The sequence below is a fragment of the Anabrus simplex genome, chromosome 1 (genome assembly GCF_040414725.1).
Source record: "Anabrus simplex isolate iqAnaSimp1 chromosome 1, ASM4041472v1, whole genome shotgun sequence".
In the NCBI taxonomy this organism is placed as follows: domain Eukaryota; kingdom Metazoa; phylum Arthropoda; class Insecta; order Orthoptera; family Tettigoniidae; genus Anabrus; species Anabrus simplex.
Genome location: NC_090265.1, coordinates 1,515,043,608 through 1,515,068,655, shown reverse-complemented (window position 1 = coordinate 1,515,068,655; position 25,048 = coordinate 1,515,043,608). Strand labels below are relative to the sequence as shown.

Here is a 25,048-nt window from a genome sequence, read left to right as displayed (position 1 = left end):
GAACATGCAGGACGAGTGTTCAGTTGTGATGCGATGATTCCACTTTCAGGTCCCTCTGACCACAAGTTTGCAAGTTTGGAGAACAATCAATACAGGATGTGCCCATCACGAGCTGCAATACATTGATGAATTCGTCGAGGCATGGAGTCAATAAGGCCCTGGATCACTTCCTGAGGAATTGTGGCCCATGCTTACTGCACTGCATGGGTCAGTTGTTCCAGAGTTGTGGGTTGTGGGTGGCTGAGGACGGTTGGCCAGTTGTCGACCCATCATGTCCCACACATGCTCAACAGGACTGAGGTCCGGCGATCTGGTGGACCATTCTAAGGTTGTGATGTTTTGGAGAGCTTCTCTGGAGATGCACGCAGTGTGAGCCCGGGCATTGTCCTGCTGAAACATCCCATTAGCAATGTTCGCCATCATAGGGACAACCACTGGATTGTGTACCCTATTAACGTACTGTCGAGCAGTCATAGTGTCCTCAACAAGCACTAATTGTGATTTCACATTAAAGCCAATAGCTCCCCAGACCATAATGCTTGGTGTTGGCCCTGTGTGCCTCTCGACAATAAGATCTGGGCGGCCCCTCTCCCCGGTACGTTGGCGCACACGATTCCTGCGATCACTGAGGGCAAGACAGAAGCGCGATTCATCACTAAAGACGACCCTATGCCATTCGCCGACCCACGTCGATCTTTCTCGACACCAGGCTAGCCTTACACGTCGCTGTTGTGGGGTCAATGGAACACCTTCTGCAGGGACACGGGCTCGTAAGCTAGCTGCACGCAGGCGATTACCAACTGTTTGTTGTGAAACGTGGGGTGCCACAGCTGCTCGAATTTGTGCTGCTGTTGCACGGGGTTCCATCCGGGCCATCCGAATGATGCGGCGATCCTCTCTCACAGTTGTCTGTCGCACTGGGCCTATACCAGGTCTACGAGTGTGGGTACCTTCATTTGACCGCTGCTGCCATACACGTTGTACCGTAGATGCCTGTCGGCCAACACGTGCAGTGACAGTCCTTAGCGATAATCCAGCCTCACACAGCCCAATTATCCGAGCCCTCTCAAACAGCGACAGTTGTTGATAGCGTGCTCTTCTCTGTCGTTGAGGCATGTTTGACGGGGAACACTTCACTGTACAGACTGCAGTCAACTACGCTACACCGGAGTCCGTATACTGGAGTTGATTCCTCCGCGACCAATCACGTGGAGAGACCTGTAGCAACAATCCAATGGGTCTGAAACTTTGATCGTTTACAAAACTACATGGCATCATTCCATATCTTGAAAATCAACACAAACGACCAGTGCTTTCATGGTGTTGCAATTTCCATTTTCTTAAGTGTAGTTTGGTACTAGTGTGTCTTTGAAATATGTCCCTTTTTAATGGGACCAGCAGCATGCTGCATTTAAATGGGCATTGTTTAATTTAGAGTTTAAAATAGTTTTTTTCCCTACTAAATTAAAATTTGATGCATTTTTCGTCCATATATAGTTTGTTTTTCCTGTGTTATATTTTGCCACTTTGAAGAGCAAGGTTTCTTCTGTACTGATTTTAGGAATTTCAGTACAAATTTTTGATTCAAACATTGTTTTAGAAAATTTATGACCTTGCCAATTTTATATATTTTTATCTTCAGACTTATTGTGATGAGTTGGTTGGATTACAATATCATCAATATGGATTTTATAAGTTTATAAATTAATAGAGCCTGCAATATCCCTCTGGCACAAGAAGATCTAAGTAAAGAAATTAACATTATGTACTAAATAGCAACTAGTAAAGGATACACTATAGATTACAACAATATAATAATCAACAAAATACAAAATGAAACTCATACAAAAAGAGAGAATGAAATATTAATAATAATAATTTTGCCACCTTCACCTTTAATAATGACAATACTTATCTAATCACAAAAATTTTAAAGAAAAAATTAAAATAGCTTTTCATACAAATAACACTAATAATCAATTAATACACAATCGTCACATCCATAATAGCAATAAATATTTAAACTCAGGGATATACAAGCTCCAATGTTCTCAGTATAAAACAACATACATTTGACAAATCAAGATAAATTTTCTAAAGCGTTACCAAGAACACAAAAATGCAGAAAAATATAACAGATATTCAGCCATGAGTACACATATGAGTGATGTTCAACATACCTTTACTACAATAGAACAAGACCTAACAATTATATGTTCAGTAAAAAAAAAAAGGCATCCTAATGAATGTTTTAGAAAGAATATACATAGAAATAGACAAAAGCAAATCCCTAACTTTAATGTAAACGAAATTAAAGAAAACATCACCATATTATTAGAAGAAATTTTAATTCCTTCATATGGTGGAAACCAGAAACATGAAGTTGTAGAATTTAAACATGCTCAAATATCATGGGTTTGAACACATTATTTTGGGAACAAAAAAGAGTGACTAACAGAATGCATCACTGAGTCACAATGTACAGTAGAAATTCGTCCTCAGTTTACCTAACAGTCTAATTATTTACTCACAGTCTCCCTCTGTGGATCAGTGGCAGAGTATCAGCCTCCGGATCCCAAGATAGTGGTTTACAACTCAGCAGAAGTAGTCGGATTTTTGAAGATCAGATAAAATCTCCATTCAACACTCAATGTTATACAATATTGGCATGTAAAAGATCTCTGGTGAAACATTGGTATTTATTCAACAAAATTACTTAAAACTCAGCAAGTGATTTGATAGAATCGGATGATCTTCTTAGAATTAATCATGTCATCTATATATATAAAAGAACTTGTCCTGACTGACTGACTGACTGACTGATTCATCATCGCTGAGCCGAAACTACTGGACGTAAAGAAATGAAATTTTGGCGATACATTCATATTAAGATGTAGGTGCTCGCTACGAGAGGATTTTGGGATATTCCGTCGCTAAGGGGGTGAAAAGGGGGATGAAATTTTAAAATGAGTTTATCTATATCTCAAAACTTTAAAGGTTTACAAACGTAAAAATTGGTATTTAGAATCTTCTTTAAAAATAAGGAAACATGTATTTTTTGGTTTTCGAAAAATCCCAATAGGAGGGGTGAAAAAGGGTGAAAAATTGGTTGAATGCCTTTAATCAGGATACCGGTACTTATATCTCAGAAATGAAGATACTACAGACCTGAAAATTGGTAGTTTTGATCTCTTTTAAAAATAAACACATATTGTTTTGTTTTTGGAAAATCCAATTCATGGGAGGGTGAAAAGGGGGGTGAATTTTTAAAATGAGTGTATCTATATCTCAAAACTTTGAAAGTTTACAGATGCAAAAATTGGTATTTAGAATCTTCATTAAAAATAAAGAAACATGTATTTTTTTTTCAGAAAATCCCAATAGGAGGGGTGAAAATGGGTGAAAAAGAGGTTGAATGTCTTTAATGAGGATACTCATATCTCAGAAACTGGAGATATTACAGACTTGAAAATTGGTGTTTGGGATCTCCTTTAAAAGTAGAGAAACATGCTTTTCTTTTTTTGAAAAATCCAATTAATGGAAGGTGAAAAAGGGGTGAATTTTTAAAATGAGTGTATCTATATCTCAAAACTTTTAAAGTTTATAGATGTAAAAATTGGTATTTAGAATCTCCTTTAAAATTAAAGGAACATGTACTGTTTTGTTTTTGTAAATCCCAATAGGAAGGGTGGAAAAGGGTGAAAAAGGAATTGAATGCCTTTAATTAGGATACTTATATATCAGAAACTGAAGATATTATGGACCTGAAAATTGGTATTTGGCATCTCCTTTAAAAATAAACACAACTTTTTTGTTTTGGAAAAATCAAATTAATGTGGGGGGTTAAAAAGGGGGGTGCATTTTTAAAATGAGTGTATGTATATCTCAAAACGTTTAAGGTGTACAGATGTAAAAACTGGCATTTAGAATCCCCTTTAAAAATAAAGGAACACATATTTTTTGTTTTTGGAAAATCCCAATAGGAGGGGTGAAAAAGGAGTTGAATGCCTTAAATGAGGATACTTACAGTATATCTCAGAGACAGAAGATATTACACACCTGAAAATTGGTATTTGGGATCACCTTTGAAAATAAATAAACACTTTTTTTTTTTGGAAAATCAAATTTATCGGGGTTAAACAGGAGTGGCAAATTGGGGTGAATTTTTACAAAGACTATATCTACAGTATATCTCAGAAACGTAAAATGTTACAGATGGAAAAATTGGTATTTGGAATCTCCTGTAAAAGTAAAGAAACATAGGTGATTTGTTTTTGGAAACTCCACTTAAGGGGAACTAAAAAGGGGGTGAAATTTTAAAATGAGCATTTCTACAGTACTGTATATCTCAAAACCTTAACTTGTTACTGAAGTGAAAAATAGTATTTATCTCTATTGGAAATAAAGAAACATGTATTTTTTGTTTTCTGTAAAACCACTTGGGTGGAGGGGTAAAAGTGACTGAAAATGGGGTTGAATTCTTCTAACTAGGATACTGATATCTCAAAAGCTGAAGACGTTACAGACATGAAATTTGGTATTTGGAATTTCCTTTAAAAATAAAGGAATATGTATTTTTTGTTTTCGGAAATCCACCTAAATGGAGGAGAGAAATTGAAAATTTAGTTGAATTATTTGTATGAGGATACTATTATCTCAAAAACGAAAGATTTTGCAGACGTGAAAATTGGTATTTGGAATCTGCTTTAAAATTAAACAAACGTGTATTCTCGGAAAATCCAATGAAGGGGGGGGGGGGAACACTGAAAAATTAATTGAATTAATTGTATGAGGATACTTACATCTAATAAAAACTAAAGTCGTTACAGACATAAAAATTGATATTTGGATCTCCTTTAAAAACAGAGAAAAAAGCGTTTTTGGGCGAAATCATTTTGGGGGGCGGGGGTGAAAAGGAGTTGAATTCCTTTTATGTGGACACATATCTCAAAAACTGAAGATGTTAGAGTCATGATAATTGGTATTTAGAAGATCCTTTACTATTAAAGAGACAAGTATTTTTAACGGGAAATTCACTTAAGTGGGGGGGAGTGTGAAAGGAAGTGTAAAAAGTGAATTCCTTTTATGGTGTTACTTATATCTCAGAACTGAAGGTAACAGACGTGAACATTGGTATTTGGAATCTCCTTTAAACATAAGGAAACTTGCCTTCTTTCTTTTCGGCGGGGGGTAAATCGCCTTAACCACAGTGGGGTGAAAAAGAGTTGGTTGGCGCACTTGCCTACGCCCGACAATGGTGATGGTCACATTGTTAGCAATGACAGTGGCAACAGATTTACGGTATGACACTCAAGTTTCTCCCTACTATAAACAATTATCTTGGTTACGACTAGACGACAGGCGTAAACTACATGCAAATACTCTTATGTACCAGGTACTTTCGGAAGACATCCCTGCTTATCTCTCCAGCAATTTTCGTCACCTTGGTTCTTTACATCTCTATGATACCCGCTCAGTGTACCTCTTAGAAATATCTGTCCACCGATCAACCACGTACCATCGATCATTTATTATCATCGCTTCGGGATGGTGGAATGCTCTTCCCAAAGACATCAAGGATGCTGCATCAAAAAGTATATTTAAAACCTCCTACCAGCAGTTCCTCGTTAAGTGCTTAAAGCAAGGCACAGTACCTGTATGAGTGGAACGAGTGATTGTGTGTGAAAATGATATGAGATTATGCACAATAAATTAAATATTGGTTTAATATGATAATTTCAATTAAATTAAAAACATCCATATTGTATTTACGAAGTAGAAGTAGCCTAAAAATAGCTAGTAGTAAGTACAGTATTTAACTTAGATCTAGTCATGCAAGGATACAATTAGTTAAATTTCATTTAAAATTTTTATTAAGCTTACTAGTATTTTTACATTTGTATTTCTTTTGTTGTTCTTCTTTGCGTGTATATATTCATATTTTTGTCTTAAAAATTAGTGTTATTTGTAGTTCTTGGTATTTTAAGTTAATCATTGTCATTATATGGAATAACTAGCAAGATACCCGTGCTTCGCTACGGAATTATACTGAAATTTATAATTGAATGCTTATTGTTTTGGATATATAATCTGCCGAAATTCGCGATCTGACTCGTTTTCTGCGAGAATCCACCAAAATTCCCGATCTGACTCGTTTTCTCTTATTTTACGGCACGTTTCCTCCCATTTTTCAATCTTCCTTTCCAGCAATCGAGTTCGTACTTCCCGGGCTAGGCTCAGGTATTCCTCCCGGTCAGTTGGGTACGTAAATCTTTGCCATCTTTTCCTATAATCATTTTTAATATGGATAAAATCCTTCAGGAGATGCGGCGTGGTGTTATATTGGGTGCCTTGGCGGCACTGAATCGGCGGACGGACTGCATTCTTAGTCATTACCCGTCCAGTAGCCGTTTCCAGCACGGTCCGCACATTTGATGACGGTCCGGAACATTATTATTATTATTATTATTATTATTATTATTATTATTATTATTATTATTATTATTATTATTATTATTATTATTATGTGTTGCTGGAATGGCTGATGACAGGGAAAACCGGAGTATTCGGAGAAAAACCTGTCCCGCCTCCGTTTTGTCCAGCACGAATGTCACATGGAGTGACGGGGATTTGAACCACGGAACCCAGCTGTGAGAGGCCGGCGCGCTGCTGCCTGAGCAACAGAGGATCCTTATAAGTACATTAATAACAGTAAAATCAATTGGTCTCACCTCCTTCTACACCCTACCGCCGTTAAGTTTATTTACCACCACCCCCCCCAAAAAAAAAATTAAAAGAAGGCTTGTTTCTATATGTTTAAGGGAGATTCCAAACACCAATGTTCACGTCTATTACCTTCAGATTTGAGATATAAGTATCCCCATAAAAATAATTTACTTTCTTCACTTCATTTCACACTACTCCCCCCCCCCCCCAAGTGAATTTTCCCGCAAAAAATACTTGTTTCTTTAATAGTAAAGGATCTTCTAAATACCAATTAACATGACTCTAACTTCTTCAGTTTTTTATTTATGTGTCCTCATGAAAGGAATTCAACTCCTTTACACTCCCACCCTCCAAGATGGTTTCCCCCCAAAACGCGTTTTTCTTTGTTTTTAAAGGAGATCCAAATATGAATTTTCACGTCTGTAACAACTTTAGTTTTTATTAGATGTATGTATTCTCATACAATTAAGTCAATTAATTTTTCAATTATTTCACCCCCCCCCCCCCCCAAACCCTTCATTGGATTCTCCGAGAATACGTTTTTCTTTACTTTTAAAGCAGATTGCAAATATCAAATTTCACGTCTGTAACATCTTCATTTTTGAGATATCAGTAGCCTAATTAAAAGAATTCAACACCATTTTCAGTCACTTTAATCGCCCCTCCACCCAAGTGGTATTTCCGAAAACTAAAAATACACGTTTCTTTATGTTTAATAGAGATAAAAAATACCATTTTTCACTTCTGTAACATGTTAAGTTTTTTAGATATACTGTAAAAATTCTCATTTTAAAATTTCACCCCTTTTGAGTTCCCCTTAAGTGGAGTTTCCAAAAACAAATCACCTCTGTTTCTTTACATTACAGGAGATTCCAAACACCCACTTTTTACGTCTGTAACATTTTACGTTTCCAAGATAATCTGTAGCTACAGTCTTTCAAAAAATTCACCCCAATTTGTCACTCCTGTTTAACCGCCATTAATTGGATTTTCCAAAAACTAAAAAACGCGTTTCTTTATTTTTAAAGGAGATCCCATATACAAATTTTCAGTTCTGTAATATCCTTCGTTTCTGAGATATATGTATCCTCATTAAAGGCATTCAACCCATTTTTCACCCTTGTACACCCCTCCTATTAGGATTTACAGGAAACAAAAAAATACGTGTTCCTTTATTTTTAGAGGAGATTCTAACTACCAATTTTTACATCTGTAAATTTTAAAGTTTTAAGTTGTAGACACACTCATTTTAAAAAATTCATCCCTCTTTTCACCTCCCATTATTTGGATTATCAAAAAACGAAAAAATACGTGTTTCTTTACTTTTAAAGTAGATCCAAAATACAAATGTTCAGGTCTGTAATATCTTCAGGTTCTGAAATATAAGTAGCCTCAATAAAGGCATTCAACCCATTATTCACCCTTTTCCACCCTTCCTATTGGGATTTTCCGAAAACAAAATAGTATGTGTTTCTTTATTATTAAAGGAGATTCTAAATACCAATTTTTACATCTATAAACTTTAAAAGTTTTGAGATATAGATACACTCTTTTTAAAAAATAACCCCCTTTTCACCGCCCCCCCCGCCCCCATTAATTGGATTTTCCACAAACAAAAAAATACGTGTTTCTTTATTTTTAAAGAAGATCCCAAACACCAAATTTCAGGTCTGTAATATCTTCAGGTTCTGAAATATAAGTACTGTAGACTCATGAAATGCATTCGACCCATTTTTCAACATTTTCCACCCTTCCTATTAGGATTTTCCGAAAACAAAATATACGTGTTTCTTTATTTTTAAAGGAGTTTCTAAATACCAATTTTCACATCTATAACCTTTAAAAGTTTTGAGATATAGATACACTCATTTTAAAATATTACCCCCCTTTTCACCCCCCTTAATTGGATTTTCCACAAACAAACAAAATCGTGTTTCTTTATTTTTAAAGGAGATCCCAAACACCAATTTTCAGGTCTGTAATATCTTCAGTTTCTGAGATATAAGTAGCCTCATTCAAGGCATTCAACCCCCTTTTCACCCCTTTTCACTCCTCCTATTGCGATTTTCCGAAAACAAAAAAAATACGTGTTTCTTTATTTTTAATGAAGATTCTAAATACCAATTTTTACATCTGCAAACTTTAAAAGTTTGGAGATACAGATTCACTCATTTTAAAAATTCACCCCCTTTTCACCATCCCATTAATTGGATTTTCCAAAAACAAAAAAATACGTATTTCTTTATTTTTAAAGGAGATCAAAAGTACCAATTTTCAGGTCTGTAATATCTTCAGTTTCTGAGATATAAGTACCGGTATCCTGATTAAAGGCATACAACCCACTTTTCCCATTTTCATCCTTTTTCACCCTTCCTATTGGGATTTTCTGAAAACAAAAAAATACGTGTTTCCTTATTTTTAAAGAAGATTCTAAATACCAATTTTTACATCTGTAAACTTTTAAAGTTTTGAGATATAGATACACTAATTTTAAAATTTCACCCCCCTTTTCACCCCCTTAGCGACGGAATATCCAAAAATCCTCTCTTAGCGAGCACCTGCATCTTAATATGAATGTAACCCCAAAATTTCATTTCTTTATGTCCAGTAGTTTTGGCTCGGTGATGATGAATCAGTCAGTCAGTCAGGACAAGTTATTTTATATATATAGACTAGCAAGGTACCCGTGCTTCGCTACGGTATTATACTGAAATTCATAATTGAATGCTTATTGTTTTAGATATATAATCCGACAAAATTCGCGATCTGACTCGTTTTCAGCGGGAATCCACCAATATTCCCGATCTGACTCGTTTTCTATTAGATTACGGTACGTTTCCTCCCATTTTTCAATCTTCCTTTCCAGCAATCGATTTCGTACTTCCCGGGCTAGGCTCAGGTATTCCTCCCGGTCAGTTGGGTCCGTAAATCTTTGCCATACGGTATTTTCCTATAATGATTTTTAATCTGGATAAAATTCTTCAGGAGATCCGGCGTGGTGTCATATTGGGTGCCTTGGCGGCACTGAACCCGAGGCCGGACTGGATTCTTAGTCATTACCCGTCCAGGAGCCGTTTCCAGCGCGGTCCGCACATTTGACGACGGTCCGGAACATTAGTATTATTATTATTACTATTATGTGTTGCTGGGATGAATGATGACAGGGAAAACCAGAGTATCCGGAGAAAAACCTGTCCCGCCTCCTTTTTGTCCAGCACGAATGTCACATGGAGTGACCGGGATTTGAACCACGGAACCCAGCTGTAAGAGGCCGGCGCGCTGCCACCTGAGCAACGGAGGATCCTTATAAGTACATTAAGAACAGTAAAATCAATTGGTCTCACCTCCTTTTACACCCCACCGCCGTTAGTTTTTACTGCCAACCTCCCCCCCCCCCAAAAAAAAAGAACTTAAAAGAAGGCGTGTTTCTTTATGTTTAAGGGAGATTTCAAACACCAATGTTCACTTCTATTACCTTCAGTTTTGAGATATAAGTATCCCCATAAATATAATTTACTTTTGTCACTTCATTTTACACTACTCCCCCCACCCCTAAGTGAATTCTCCCGCAAAAAATACTTGTTTCTTTAATAGTAAAGGATCTTCCAAATACCAATTATCACGAGTCTAACTTCTTCACTTTTTGATTTATGTGTCCTCATGAAAGGAATTCAACTCCTTTACACTCCCGCCCCCCAAGATGGTTTCACCCCCCCACAACTTGTTTTTAAAGGAGATCAAAATACGAATTTTCACGTCTGTAACAACTTTAGTTTTTATTAGATGTATATATTCTCATACAATTAAAGCCAATTAATTTTTCTATTCTTTCACACCCCTCCCCCCCCCCCACCTTCTTTGGATTTTCCGGAAATACGTGTTTCTTTACTTTTGAAGCAGATTTCAAATATCAAATTTCACATCTGTAACATCTTCATTTTTAAGATATCAGTAGCCTAATTAAAAGAATTCAACACCATTTTCAGTCACTTTCACCCCCTCGACCCAAGTGGTATTTCCGAAAACTAATAATACACGTTTCTTTATGTTTAATAGAGATAAAAATACCATTTTTCACTTCTGTAACACGTTAAGTTTTTTTAGATATACTGTTAGATTCTCATTTTAAAATTTCACCCCTTTTGGGTTCCCCTTAAGTGGAGTTTCCAAAAACAAATCACCTATGTTTCTTTACATTTACAGGAGATTCCAAACACCCACTTTTTACGTCTGTAATATTTTACGTTTCCAAGATATTCTTTCAAAAATTCACCTCAACTTTTCACTTCTGTTTAACCGCCATTAATAGGATTTTCTAAAAACTAAAAAAATACGTGTTTCTTTATTTTTAAAGGAGATCCCATATACAAATTTTCAGTTCTGTAATATCTTCCGTTTCTGAGATATATGTATCCTCATTAAAGGCATTCAACCCATTTTTCACCCTTTTACACCCCACCTATTGGGATTTACAGGAAACAAAAACATACGTGTTCCTTTATTTTTAGAGGAGATTCTAACTACCAATTTTTACATCTGTAAATTTTAAAGTTTTAAGATGTAGACAAATTCATTTTTAAAAATTCGCCCCCCCCTTTTCACCCCCCCCCCCCCCCAATATTTGGATTTTCCAAAAACGAAAAAATACGTGTTTCTTTACATTTAAAGTAGATCCCAAATACCAATTTTCAGGTATGTAATATCTTCAGGTTCTGAAATATAAGTAGCCTCATTAAAGGCATTCAACCCATTATTCACCCTTTTACACCCTTCCTATTGGGATTTTCCGAAAACAAAAGAATACGAGTTTCTTTATTTTTAAAGGAGATTCTAAATACCAATTTTTACATCTATAAACTTTAACAGTTTTGAGATATAGATACACTCATTTTAAAAAATTACCCCCTTTTCACCCCCCATTAATTGGATTTTCCAAAAACAAAAAAATACGTGTTTCTTTATTTTTAAAGGAGATCCCAAACACCAAATTTCAGGTCTGTAATATCTTCTGTTTCTGAAATATAAGTAGCCTCATTAAAGGCATTCAACCCCTTTTTCACCCCTTTTCACCCCTCCTATTGCGATTTTCCGAAAACAAAAAAATATGTGTTTCTTTATTTTTAAAAGAGATCTAAAGTACCAATTTTCGGATCTGTAATATCTTCAGTTTCTGAGATATAAGTACTGGTATCCTGATTAAGGGCATTAAACCCATTTTCCCCATTTTCACCCCTTTTCACCCCTCCTATTGGGATTTTCTGAAAACAAAAAAATACGTGTTTCCTTACTTTTAAAGAAGATTCTAAATACCAATTTTTACGTCTGTAAACTTTTAAAGTTTTGAGATATAGACACACTCATTTTAAAATTTCACCCCTCTTTTCACCCCCTTAGCGAAGGCATATCCAAAAATCCTCTCTTAGCGAGCACCTACATCTTAGTATGAATATATCCCCAAAATTTCATTTCTTTACGTCCAGTAGTTTTGGCTCTGCGATGATGAATCAGTCAGTCAGTCCGGACAAGTTATTTTATATATATAGATAACAATATGTGTGTGTTAAATGTAAGAAAGGGCCAAGAGCCCTAACTTCGCCACAGAAAATAAAGGCTTTATCTATTTACCTATCTATCTAACAACACATGGAATTTATTGCCAAGTAGTGGTCTTTCATCTTGCTGTGGGGTCCAATAATAATAATAATAAAAATAATAATAATAATAATAATAATGATAATAATAATAACAACCTAAATACAACTAATATCACCCAACCTAATAATAATAATGTTCTCGACCGTCATCAAAATATGCGAACCGCGCTGGAAACGGGTCTTGGCCGGGTAATGACTATGAATGCCGCGGGTTCAGTACTGTCAAGGCACCCAAGATGATACCACGCCGGATATCCTCAAGGATTTAATCCATATTAAAGATGGCAAAGATTTAGGGACCGAACTGACCAGGCGGAATACCTGGAGCTAATCCGGGAAGTACGAAATCGATTACTGGAAAGAAAGATTGAAAAATGGGAGGAACTTAGCCGTCAGATCACGAATTTTGGCAGATTATATATAAAATGTTGAGCATTCAATTTTAAATTTCAGTATAAGACTGTAGCGAAGCACGGGTATCTTGCTAGTTCTGTAATAAATAAACTGTTTTCTTTTTCAGATGTGTGCTAGTATTTTCATAAATTTATATCTTAAGTTCGAGCGACTGAAAAAAGTTAAGAGTTATATTTAAGGAAGTGTTTTCCCATAACCAGAAGGTCAGCATTTGATGTGCTATTAATTGTACATGCATACTAGGACCAATTTACTTCTATGAAACCATTAATTCAGAACAATACTGTGACCAGATCTACCCATTTTTATTCAAACTCATAGAAAGTGACATCCATGAAGGATGGTTCCAGTAGGACTATGTAACTGCTCATATTGCTCACACATCACTGCTCCTGGAAAATTGTTTGGAAGATGTAAGGGCTGGTTTACACGGGTAGAGTAGCGAGGCGAGTAGAGTGGATAGTAGAGCTACTAGCATCGTGTAAACGACCGGGATAGTAGCAAGTAGAGTAGAGTAGTTAGTAGGCAGTAGAGTAGAGTGGGTTTCCGCTGCGGTAAAGTAACTCTACCACTATCCTTCCCCCTCCACCGGAACCGAGCTCCGAGAGCTGGCGGAGAAGTCCGAGGACGTTCGATTTTTCAGCTGACGCGTCATTCGACTGCTGTATTTGCATGTGTGTACATACGATGGTATTACGTCGAGCGTTTATTTGGCGGCAAAATGAAGTGGACGGAAGAAGAAACTTGCAAATTTGTGGAGCTCTACAGCGAAAAAGAATGTTTATGGAACATAAACAGCGTTACTTATAGAAATAAGAATATGAGACGGGCGGCGGAAGAGGATTTGATTGCGAAAATGGGTAAAGAGGGTTTTGGGTTAACGGAACTGAAACAGAAAATAAAAAAAAATTACGATGTACATACAATCAAATACTCATGAAAATACGAAGATCCAAGAAGTCTGGAGGTGGTGCCGCAGACATCTACACTCGAAGATGCAACATAAAATATAAACAAGTGTCAGCTGGATTTTCACTTAATATGAAGATTTCTCAAGTTTCAATGTTACACAGCGTGTTCATCATGTGTCTCGACATGTTTAAGTTAGGCAATACAATGGTGCAGGACTGTGTACATTAATCATATTAATAACATACATAGGGATCTTCTACAAATCACTTGCCACTGCCGTTAATTTTCAGCAATAACAGTAATTTCCCCAACAAATTGAATAGTTTCCATATATTGTTTGGAATATCCAAAATAATTATTGTTTACAGTACAGTGTCAGATCTAGCAGCTTAAGCTCTACACCTGGGCCGTACAAGCAACGAAAAAAAAAAAAGATCAGTAATTGGGATATTTATGGCGAAGAAGCTACTGCAAATTACGCCTACGCGAGCGTAATTTACAGTGTACGTATGGCCGGTTATGTCTCAAAACTCACGTGCAAAAATTAGTAGCAAATGGTATCAAAACTCACGACTGCAAACTAATAGCTAAATTAATATTCCAATGAGTCTCAAAATCCACGACTCCGGATAACAGGTGCCTGCGATGACGGCAGGAGGGGTGAGGTGAGCGGTGACTCACTGACCAGGCCTCTCCTGAGGCCACAATACCATTAACATTAAATTTATATCAAAAGGAAAAATACGTTATATTACCTTTAAGACCACAGAAAAATGTTTTGATGATAATATTAATAATAATAATACACCTCTGTGTCATTCACCGACCATTATTTTCCCCTGTGTGTTGGGGTGGCAGAGTAACATCCACAGTATCCTCTGCCTATCGTAAGAAGTGACTAAAAGGGGCCCCAGGGGTACTTACATTTTTTAGCAAAGGCCCTTGTCTTTCTTTGCCCGAAACCTTCATTTTCTCGAAGTATGGGCCACCTTCCATTTTTTCCCTCTGATTAGTATTAATAGAGGATGGCTGCCCAGTTGCACTCCCTCTTAAAACAGTAATCACCACCACCACCTTTTCCTTCATTGTTTTCAACACTTATTGATTTTTAATGAACCTTTTCACATTTTCTTGGCTGGGGAAAGAACCCCCATCATAAAATATCATCAACATCAGCGCTGTGGAGTCTTTTTTAAGTCATATAGCAACAGAACGTCAAAGATAGCGATTGGCTACTTCGCTATATTTCAGATAAAATTCTGACACATTTTAATTTATGATTTTATAAATTTGGTGAGCCAAGTAGTCAATACTACAAGTATATAACATTGCGTATCGTGTAATCGCGTGGGGGCGTGATGTAATATATTAATCTATGCTAAGTAAGGCATCTGGGAGTACATGACTCAGTCATACGTGTGGAGCATGAGTTCATATTATTTTCGGAAAGGGTATCAGAGACCGTTCATCATACTCGCCCACTTTCTGAAGGGAATGGAGATAATTTAATTTCCCTACGATGAGATTCATGACCAAATTAATCTCTAATGAAACTAAATGAGTGAATTAACAGTCGTAATATTTAATATCGGTAAAATAAAGTTTCTTATACAAGTAAATGCCGTCTTCTGGCCTCATAATAGAACTAAGCCCCGGTAATTACTACCAACTGAAAATTTATTTTAACTAGCAGCAGGCAATATACCTACTTTAATTTTATGTCGTCCGGCTGCATGGATACATGGTTAGCATGCTGGTCTGTGGTCCAATGGGTCCAGGGAGTCCCAGGTTCGACTCCTGGCCGGGATTTTCACTTTCATTTGTTAATTCCTATGGCTCGGGAACTGAGTGTTTGTGCCGTCTTCGGCATTGGACTTCATGGATTGCAAAAAAAGAGGCGTATTTCTATTTTTCATCTATTCACATAATTCAATCGATTATCCATCCGACACACTTACACCGAAAAATGTATTCAGGACGCAACCGATTATTCTACGCGATATAACTGAATGATATTTGAAATTCATTTGATTATTTATTCCATTATTTAAATAACCGGATGGAAGCTATTTGATTTTTAAAAAAATATCCGACTACATCATCACTAGTAGGGTGGGCACATATCCATTCAAAGAAGAACTGGTCCTGCTCGTGAGGTTTGAGACTGGCCCAGATAGAGAAACCTATTCTTGCTAATCCTCTTCTTAGAATTCGTGAATTTTGATACTCGTGAGTTTTGAGACTCGTGGGTTCTGAGACGACACACTGATGGCCAATGGGTATTCTTTCTATAACTTTTGAAATGAATTCTGTAAAATTTCATTCGGATAAGATTTAGGTTGGCTGAAATAAAAAAAATAAGAATAAAAATGGAAATAGAAACATCACTACAGTCTAACTGGGGAAAGGAGCCCCCCATATTTCTCCAAATTGCCAAGTTCTCTCAGAATTAATGCCGATGCCCCAAGTGTATCTCTCCTGCTAAGCCAGCCTCTTACCCATTCCCTTTTTTCCTCATTTACTTCTTCTTCTAACGCTTCACTAACCTCTTGCAGTGATATGTTTGTAAATGCCTTTAAACACTTCCTTACGATGTGCTTACGTCTTGACATGGTGCTACTACTGTACTCTACTCTACTGTATGACTCTACTCCCGTATGAACGATACGAGTGTCAACTCTACCATACAGCGGTAGAGTAGAGTAACGTGGCTACTCTACTAACTACTCTACTCGCCTCGCTACTCTACCCGTGTAAACCAGCCCTAAAGGATTTATACAAAATGTTCTTGGTGGAACTTTCCTTTTGCTATAACAGCAAGTATGCAGCAGTGAAAAAAAATGATAATTTAGTAACTTACTGCCCGATAACTAAGTACTCCGCTGTAGTTTAAAATAATTTCTGCTGAAAAGTATGCAATATTGTACACATTAAGTCTTGTTAACATCAGATTCTAAAATTCTTGGTAATTTTATATATTATCTTGTAGAATTAATATATTTCAGTTACTTACTGTGCTTTTCAACTTATCCATCAAAAGCCCAAGCTGTGTCTTAAATTTAGAACCAACACTATCAAAGGCAAGTTTTCCTTTCTGTTGAGGTGTGTTTGTAGTTGAAAATAAACTTTGAAGGAATGGGTTTTTGCTCTCCTGGATTAAACCTTCTAGAGATGCATGAAGAGCATCGTTGTTCTTTTCAATGAACTGTGCCTGAAAAATGAAGAAATTTTAATCACAACCTTTCTATTGAAGTAGTTAAACAGTACATATAGTAATCTAGTGTGGGACATGTGCAGAGTTTTTATTTTTGTTTATTTTTTAACTAACTATTATTTTCAGAGTAAGAGAATATTGGTATAGAAGGGATTCTACAGATTCTTTAATTCTATAATAGAGAAAAATATTCCCAAATTCCCCTATTGAATCATTACTAAAACTCAAATCTACTGCACACTGTATTGAGATTTTCTGAATTTAAGTTTGTTTATCAGAAACTTCATATACATATAACTTTTATGCAGTTAATTTTCTTTACAGTTAATTCACAGCTCTACTGCAGGGCATATTTTAAAGTTGTAATTTCGACAGTAAAATTTTCAGCAATGAAATGGAATTTTAATGCTTGAGACAAGAATATCAGGATTCAGTCTTGTTTTCTGCTTAAGAAGTAAGGGTACCGTATTTGGAGACTGCTAACATATTATGAAGACCTCTACTGAGAGAAGAGCAGATCAAAGTTGACTTTGATTACGAGGTCTCAAAAGCCTGCACAATTCTTGCCATAATGGCATCTTTACTGAAAGATGTTCAAGATTATCAAGATGCAGAAGAAGGTCACATGATTGAATGATTTAAGCTTGACAAAGAAGATCTAGGCCACAGTAAAACTACTGCTGCAGACAAGAAGGAGGGATACTGACTGGAAGGTGATTAGGGATTTAAATGAGACTATGGAGTGGGTATGTGGGAAACTGTGAGTGAGATTTCTAGATCCTAATGGGTGGTTAGGATCTGCACTCAGATGGCCTTCACTTAAACCGCAGTGGTACATACAAGTTACGAAATTTGTTTAGAAGGGTTATAGGGAGGTACATTCACGGAAACAGGGTGGTCTAGGGAGTGGTGATAAGGGTACAGAGATCTGGAAGTCAAGTAGGGAAGTCAACTACTGTTGAACTGCAGAAGTACTGTAAAGAAAGGAATAGAATTATTTAACAGATATATACTTACCAGATATTGTAATAGGAGTTGAATCCTGGCTGAGAAATGAGATAATAGATGCAGAAATTTTCTCACGATACTGGAGTGTGTATTGTAGAGATAGGGTAGCAATGGTAGGAAGGGGAGTATTCATTCTGGTGAAAGAACTTGTAAGGTATGAAAAAGTTAAAGATGGCATACATTAAATTCTAGGTGTAAGGCTCATTTCTAAAGGTAATAGGCAACTTGATATCTTTGGAGTGTACATACCAGCAAAGGGTAGCACTGATGGTGATTCAGAATTATTTGATAAGATAATCAGCTATGTGGGAAATAATATGGAAAGAAATGTGATAGTAGCAGATCTGAATTTACCAACTGTCAATTGGGAAGGTAATGCGAACAACAGGAAGCATGAACAACAAATGGCAGATAAGTTAATATGGGAGAGACAGCTAATTCAGAAAGTGATGGAACCAACTAGAGGGAAGAATATTCTGGACGTGGTGGTGGTAAAACCAGGTGAACTCTATAGACAAACCGAAGTAATAGATGGTATTAGTGATCATGAAGCAGTTTTTGTCATACTTGAAAATAAATATCATAGAAGGGAAGGTCTTAAAAGTAGGACTATTAGGCAGTACCATATGCCTGATAAAACAGGTATGAGGAAGTTTTAAAAAAGTAACTATGATCGGTGGAAAATGGTAAATAACAATATAAACAGACTCGGGGATGGGTTTAAAGCAATTGTTGAGGAATGTGAAAACAGGTTTGTACTTTTAAAGGTGGCAAGGAATGGTAAAGTCGCCCACTATATTATAACAGAGAAGTAAAGAGACTGAGAGGAGGTGCAGATTGGAAAGAAATAGAGTTAGAAATGGCCGTCGAAGTAAGGAGAAATTGAAGGAACATACTAGGAAATTGAATCTAGCAAAGAAGTCAGCTAAGGATAACATGATGGCAAGCATAATTGGCAGTCATACAAATTTTAGTGAAAAATGGAAGGGTATGCATAGGTACTTTAAGGCTGAAACAGGTTCCAAAAAGGACATTCCAGGAATAATTAATGAACAAGGGGAGTGTGTACGTGAGGATCTTCAAAGGCAGAAGTATTCAGTCAGCAGTATGTAAAGATCATTGGTTACAAGGGTAATGTCCAGATAGAGAAGGTGACTACTACTAAAGAAGTATTAAAACTTACCTATGATAACAATGACATTTACAATAAGATACAAAACTAGAAAAGCAGCTGGAATTGATAAGATTTCCGGGGATATGCATGAAGGAGCTATACCAAATGAATGGAGAGTTGCTATAGTAGCCCCTGTGTATAAAGGAAAGGGTGATAGACATAAAGCTGAAAATTACAGGCCAGTCAGTTTGACATGCATTGCATGTAAACTTTGGGAAAGCATACTTTCTGATTATATTAGACATGTTTGCGAAATTAATAACTGGTTCGATAAAAGGCAGTTCGGGTTTAGGAAAGGCTATTCCACTGAAGCTCAACTAGTAGAATTCTAGGAGGATTCAGGAGGTCAAATGGATTGTATCGCGATTGACCTGTCTAAGGCATGTGATAGGGTAGATCATGGGAGACTACTGGCAAAAATGACTGCAATTGGACTAGTCAAAAGAGTGACTGAATGGGTGGCTATATTTCTAGAAAATAGATCTCAGAGAATTAGAGTAGGTGAAGCTTTAACTGACCCCTTTCCTCAAGGCAGTATTATTGGACCCTTATATTTTCTTATACCGTATGTATAAATGACACGAGTAATGAAGTAGAATCAGAGATAAGGCTTTTTGCAGATGATGTTATTCTGTATAGAGTAATAAATAAGTTACAAGATAGATTGTGAGCAACTGCAAAATGACCTCGATAATGTTGTGAGGTGGACGGCAAGCAATGGTATGGTGATAAACGGGGTTAAAAGTCAGGTTGTGTGTTTCACAAATAGGAAAAGTCCTCTCAGCTTTAATTACTGTATTGGTGGGGTGAAAGTTTGTTTTGGGGATCATTGTAAGTACCTAGGTGTTAATATAAGGAAAGATCTTCATTGGGGTAATCACATAAATGGGATTGTAAATAAAGGGTACAGATCTCTGCACATGGTTATGAGGGTGTTTAGGGGTTGTAGTAAGGATGTAAAGGAGAGGGCATGCAAGTCTCTGGTAAGACCCCAAATAGAGTATGATTCCAGTATATGGGACCCCCTCACCAGGATTATTTGACTGAAGAACTTGGAAAAATCCAAAGAAAAGAGCTCGATTTGTTCTGAGTGATTTCCGACAAAAGAGTAGCGTTACAAAAATGTTGCAATGTTTGGGCTGGGAAGACTTGGGAGAATGGAGATGAGCTGCTCAACTGAGAGGTATGTTACAAGCTGTGAGTGGAGAGATGGTGTGGAATGACATTAGTAGACGAATAAATTTGAGTGGTGTCTTTTAAAGTAGGAAAGATCACAAAATGAAGATTAAGTTGGAATTCAAGAGGACAAATTGGGGCAAATATTCATTTATAGGTAGAGGAGTTAGGGATTGCAATTAGTTACCAAGGTAAATGTTCAATAAATTTCCAATTTCTTTGAAATCACGAAGAAAAGGCTAGTAAAACAACAGATAGGGAATCTGCCACCTGGGCGACTGCCCTAAATGCAGATCAGTAATGATTGATTGGATTGATTGAAAAACATCAGGGAGATACTTTATAGGAATTTACAGTAGGAAGAGGATGATGCAGATTATGTAGAATGCAAGAATGATACCACACAAGACATGAATATTATGCATAGCCAAGCTGGTGTTGCTGTAGACACATTTTTGTCTTACATGGAGAACTGTGTTGACTTCTTCTTTATTGATGTTGCTTTCATCATAAATTTGCAATTTAATATCAAAAAGAGTGAGCAATCCTTAAAGAAAAGGATAAAAGACATTAATTTGTTAGTAACATAATAGCGGTGTGTGAGGAGGACCTGAAGACAATGTTGGAAGTAATGGACAGTATGTTTCTAACTGGATACAACATGAATAATTATGGATAAGACAAGAATACCTGTGGTAAGCAGATATCAGAGTGAAGCTAAAATAACTCTATATTGAAAACATGTCAGCAACGTTGAAGCGCTTACTTACTTAGGAAGCAAATAACAGTTGATAACAGAAGTAAAGGAGATCTGGTTAGGACAATTAAGCATGCTATGACAGCCTTCCGTAAGAAAGTTTTCTTCACACCTAACAACATCAACATGAGTCTAAGAAAACAACTGGTCAGGACCTACATTACGTGTGGAGCACGTTTCGCTATAGAGGTGAGATTTGGACATTAGGTCTGACAGGCAGAAGGAGAGTCAAAGCATTTGAGTTATGATGTTAGAGAAGAATGTTGAAGATATCCTGGACAGACAGAATTATCAATGAGAAGAATAGAAGAGATGTCATGCTTGAATAAAATCATGAGGAAAAATAGGAAGATATGGATTAGACACACAATCAAGCACAAGAGTCGACTGGCCACTATCTTACAGAATTCTGTAGAGGAAAGAAATTGTACAGGCAAGCTTAGACTGAAATACAGTGCATACTGTAGGACAGTGTTGAAAGTAATGGACAGGATACAACATGAAAATTGATAAAAACAAGACAAGAATACTTGTGATAAGCAGACATCATACCGAACCTGAATTACCTCTGCATGGGAAATATTTCAATAACATTGAAGTGTTTACTTACAATGACTGAACAAGAAAAGAATCTTTCTAACTAGTTACAGCATGAAAATGAATACAGACAAGAGAAAAATACTCGTGATAAACAGACACCATACTGGAGCTAGGCTGCCAATTATATGAGGAACTGAAGAGACTGACACAAGATTAGGGCTCTTGGAGAACCTTTTTTATCTTTCATATTTTGAAATTGTGTCCCATCAGTGATAACATAAAATCGAAGTATATAATTACACTTGCTCCTGATTATATAGCATCTCTTCTCTGGTAAAACCATGAGAGTACCTTTTACTAAGCAATACGTATTGTGGATTATTTGCATTTTTTGAAAATCTACAAAAGTCTGTACAATTATGATCATGAATTATCAGGAGTGCATTGTAATACTCTAAAATTCCAAGCCAATGTAGAATCTATTCTGAAAGAAGCATACTAATCCAGCACCATAATGCACTAAATGCTCTACATCAGAAATAACAAAGATCAAGCAGTTACTTACTGTCTGATAGCAGACAGCTCCAGCAAAATGTCGCACCATAAATCCTTCATCATCTCTTATCTCTCGATGACTCTTCAGCTTTGAAGTACGAGGAAGAGCAATACGGAAATGTCCAGCCCATGTGCGATGGACTTCTTGGGTGAAATGAACAGGGCTAGGTTTGGGTAGCTTAGACTCTTCATCCAACAGACCAAAGATGCCTGTTCCTTTGCTCTCAATTAGATCTGAAAAATTTATACAAACAAGAGTTAAATGACAACTGATCAGCATGGATAAGAATAGCATTTAAAAATCACACCAATTCAATTGCATGTCATATACTATAACATGATGTTAGGTATTATGGCATTACCGAAATTCATAATTTATTATGACATTAGCCTTTTAAGCGAAAGAACTAGAATTCATTATAGATAGGAGCATAAAATTTTAGTCAACTCCCTTCTACTGTCAAAAATGATCTGGAAGTATTGTTAACAGCAGCAGCATCTAAATGAAAATGGTTAGTTTAACCATTTTCCTTCATTATTTTGTCATAGGTACTGCTGTCAGTAAATGTGAACCATTTATTATTTCCCATGTTTTGTTGATTCCTTACAATAAAAAGACTAGTAACAGAACAGAGAGTATTTATCAAATTTTGTGCTGCACCCTTCAAAGTTCCTTAACAGACATTAAAAATGCTTGAAGACTATGATGAAATAGCAATTAATAAAAACAAGATTTATTATTAATATGACTGATTTGTTAATTCTGAAGAAGTTGCTGCAAATTTAAAGAGAACACTGTACCCGACAGGGACATGAACCAAGCAGTGGTAATCAAGGGGACACGTATTTCTTTGTCTGGTAGCAAGCTTGTGGGAACTCGAAGCTTGGAATGCCACGGGTATGGCCGAGCTAGGGAATCCCAAGCTGAAAATAAAGGAGAAGTCATCCCCACCTCATGTTGTTGCAGAGTGGGATAGGTACACTTTATAGCATCAAAATATGGGAGCCATCTTTAAATCAGCATTACCAACTTCGTCCTTTATAATGAGAGAATTATCAAAATTTATAATACTGCACTGTACTATGATTCAAGAGAGCTGTTCGTGATTTGAGAATTTATTTAGAGTGTGTGACATCCTTTTTGGTAATAATCCTCTGCTAAAAGAAGGAATACATGGTTATGTAACAGCAAAAATTTACAGGGGCCATATGTTATACGTCTTCACACTCTCTTGACAAGGGGAATCCTGTGAGTGAAGGTGAAATTGAAGAATTTATTACAGGAGATTCTACGATCGGATTTCGCACGAGTATACCTTATTTATATTATAAGATTATTGGTCACCTGGTTGTCGCACTATTGTGCCTCAAATACACTGAGAACAGGGTGTATAGAAATTTTGAGAGGGGGAGGCTTCTTAGTTAATGTAAGGCTGTAGAAGCGTCACCCCAGGGCAGTCGGTGTTTTCTTCTTGCAAGGGACGGATGTATGTCCAGATTGAGCTCCGAGTTCCTTTGTCTTGTGTACTGTTAAAACTGAGAAGAGGTAAAACAGCTTAATTCGAGTGGAATATGAAGCGAGTTAAGACACGAGATACAATTAAGTGCATAGTTAAATGTTGACGAGTTTCGAACAGAAAATTCAAGTTGTAGACTTATTATTATTATTATTATCATCATCATCATCATCTTCCTTCCAAGTATTGGGCCATGTGACCCGTTACGGTCTTGCATTTTACTTTTTGCAAGACTTGAAAGCAGTCAAATGTCCTTCCGACGGGTTGCTAGCCTGAAGGAAGTAAGACCATTGGTGGGGCTGCCACCTCTCAGCTAATGGACTAGCTGAAATCACAGCATTTCCTCCATAATGGATGTAACGGTTATACCGCCGTGACTCTGTCAACAGGGCTGGGAACAGGTTTTCATCTCGGGAAGGTGAGGTTGGCCTTTGGGCAGGAGAGGTTATGTCATAATCATCATCATCATCCTTCCAAGTACTGGGCCATGTGGCCCGTTACGGTCTTGCATTTTCTTTCCATCGCTTCATTGGACGTCCTATAGATCTCTGTCCTCTTGGCTGATAGCGTAGGATCTCCTTTGGTAGTCTTCCAGATTCCATCCTTTGAACATGACGTTTCCAGTTTTCTTGGTAATCATAGATGTAATTGATTACTGATTTCACATTCAGTCCCTTAAGCACATCTTCATTTCTTATACGATCCCATTTCGTATAGCCTGCTGTTCTGCGCATGAATGTCATTTCACGTGCTGTAATTCTGGAAATGTCTTGAGTTCTTAATGTCCATGCCTCACTGCCGTAGCAAAGGGTTGGTCTGGCTAAAGTGTTATAAAGACGTAAGCGAGTGTGTTTCTGGACAAGAGATGGCTTCATGATATGATTTATGATTCCTGTTGTTCTGGTAAATTTGGTTATTTTTGCAGAGATATCAATTTCTCCTTGGTAAGATAAATTGTATCCCAGATAATTGAATTCGTTGACTCTTTCCAAAATTTGATTATCTAAACAGATTTTACTCGGGATAGGGTCCTTCCCCTTAAAGGCCATTATTTTGCTCTTTTGTGGTGAAATGATCATGTCGAATTTTGAAGAGACTTTCTGTAGATTAAATACTGACCACTGAAGATCATCTTCTGATGATGCTACCATTGCAACATCATCAGCAAAGAGTATGGCATCTAGATGTGTGAGATATCTGCTGACTGGGATTGATCCATGCCTTTCATGCCTCCATTCCTGTATTATGTTGTTCATATAGATTATGAACAGCAAAGGAGAAAGTCCACAACCTTGTCTCACACCTCTGCTGATCGGTTTCCATTCAGTCTGATGATTACCTAACTTTATTGCAATAAGGTTGTCACTGTACATGTTGTATATGTTATCTATTAACTGTTGT

The 25,048-nt window shown here is 36.7% G+C and overlaps 1 protein-coding gene across 3 annotated transcripts in view; it reads right to left on the bottom strand.

The window, feature by feature from the left end:
* jar (Myosin heavy chain 95F jaguar) overlaps positions 1-25,048 on the bottom strand; it is a 562,711-nt gene that overhangs the window by 195,145 nt on the left and 342,518 nt on the right. For all 3 annotated transcript variants that reach the window (XM_067138002.2, XM_067138003.2, XM_067138005.2), the window contains 2 exons: positions 22,141-22,364; positions 16,720-16,917 (listed from right to left, as the gene is read on the bottom strand). In XM_067138002.2, coding sequence (XP_066994103.2) covers positions 16,720-16,917; positions 22,141-22,364 — 422 coding nt within the window. The remainder of the gene's footprint in view (positions 1-16,719; positions 16,918-22,140; positions 22,365-25,048) is intronic.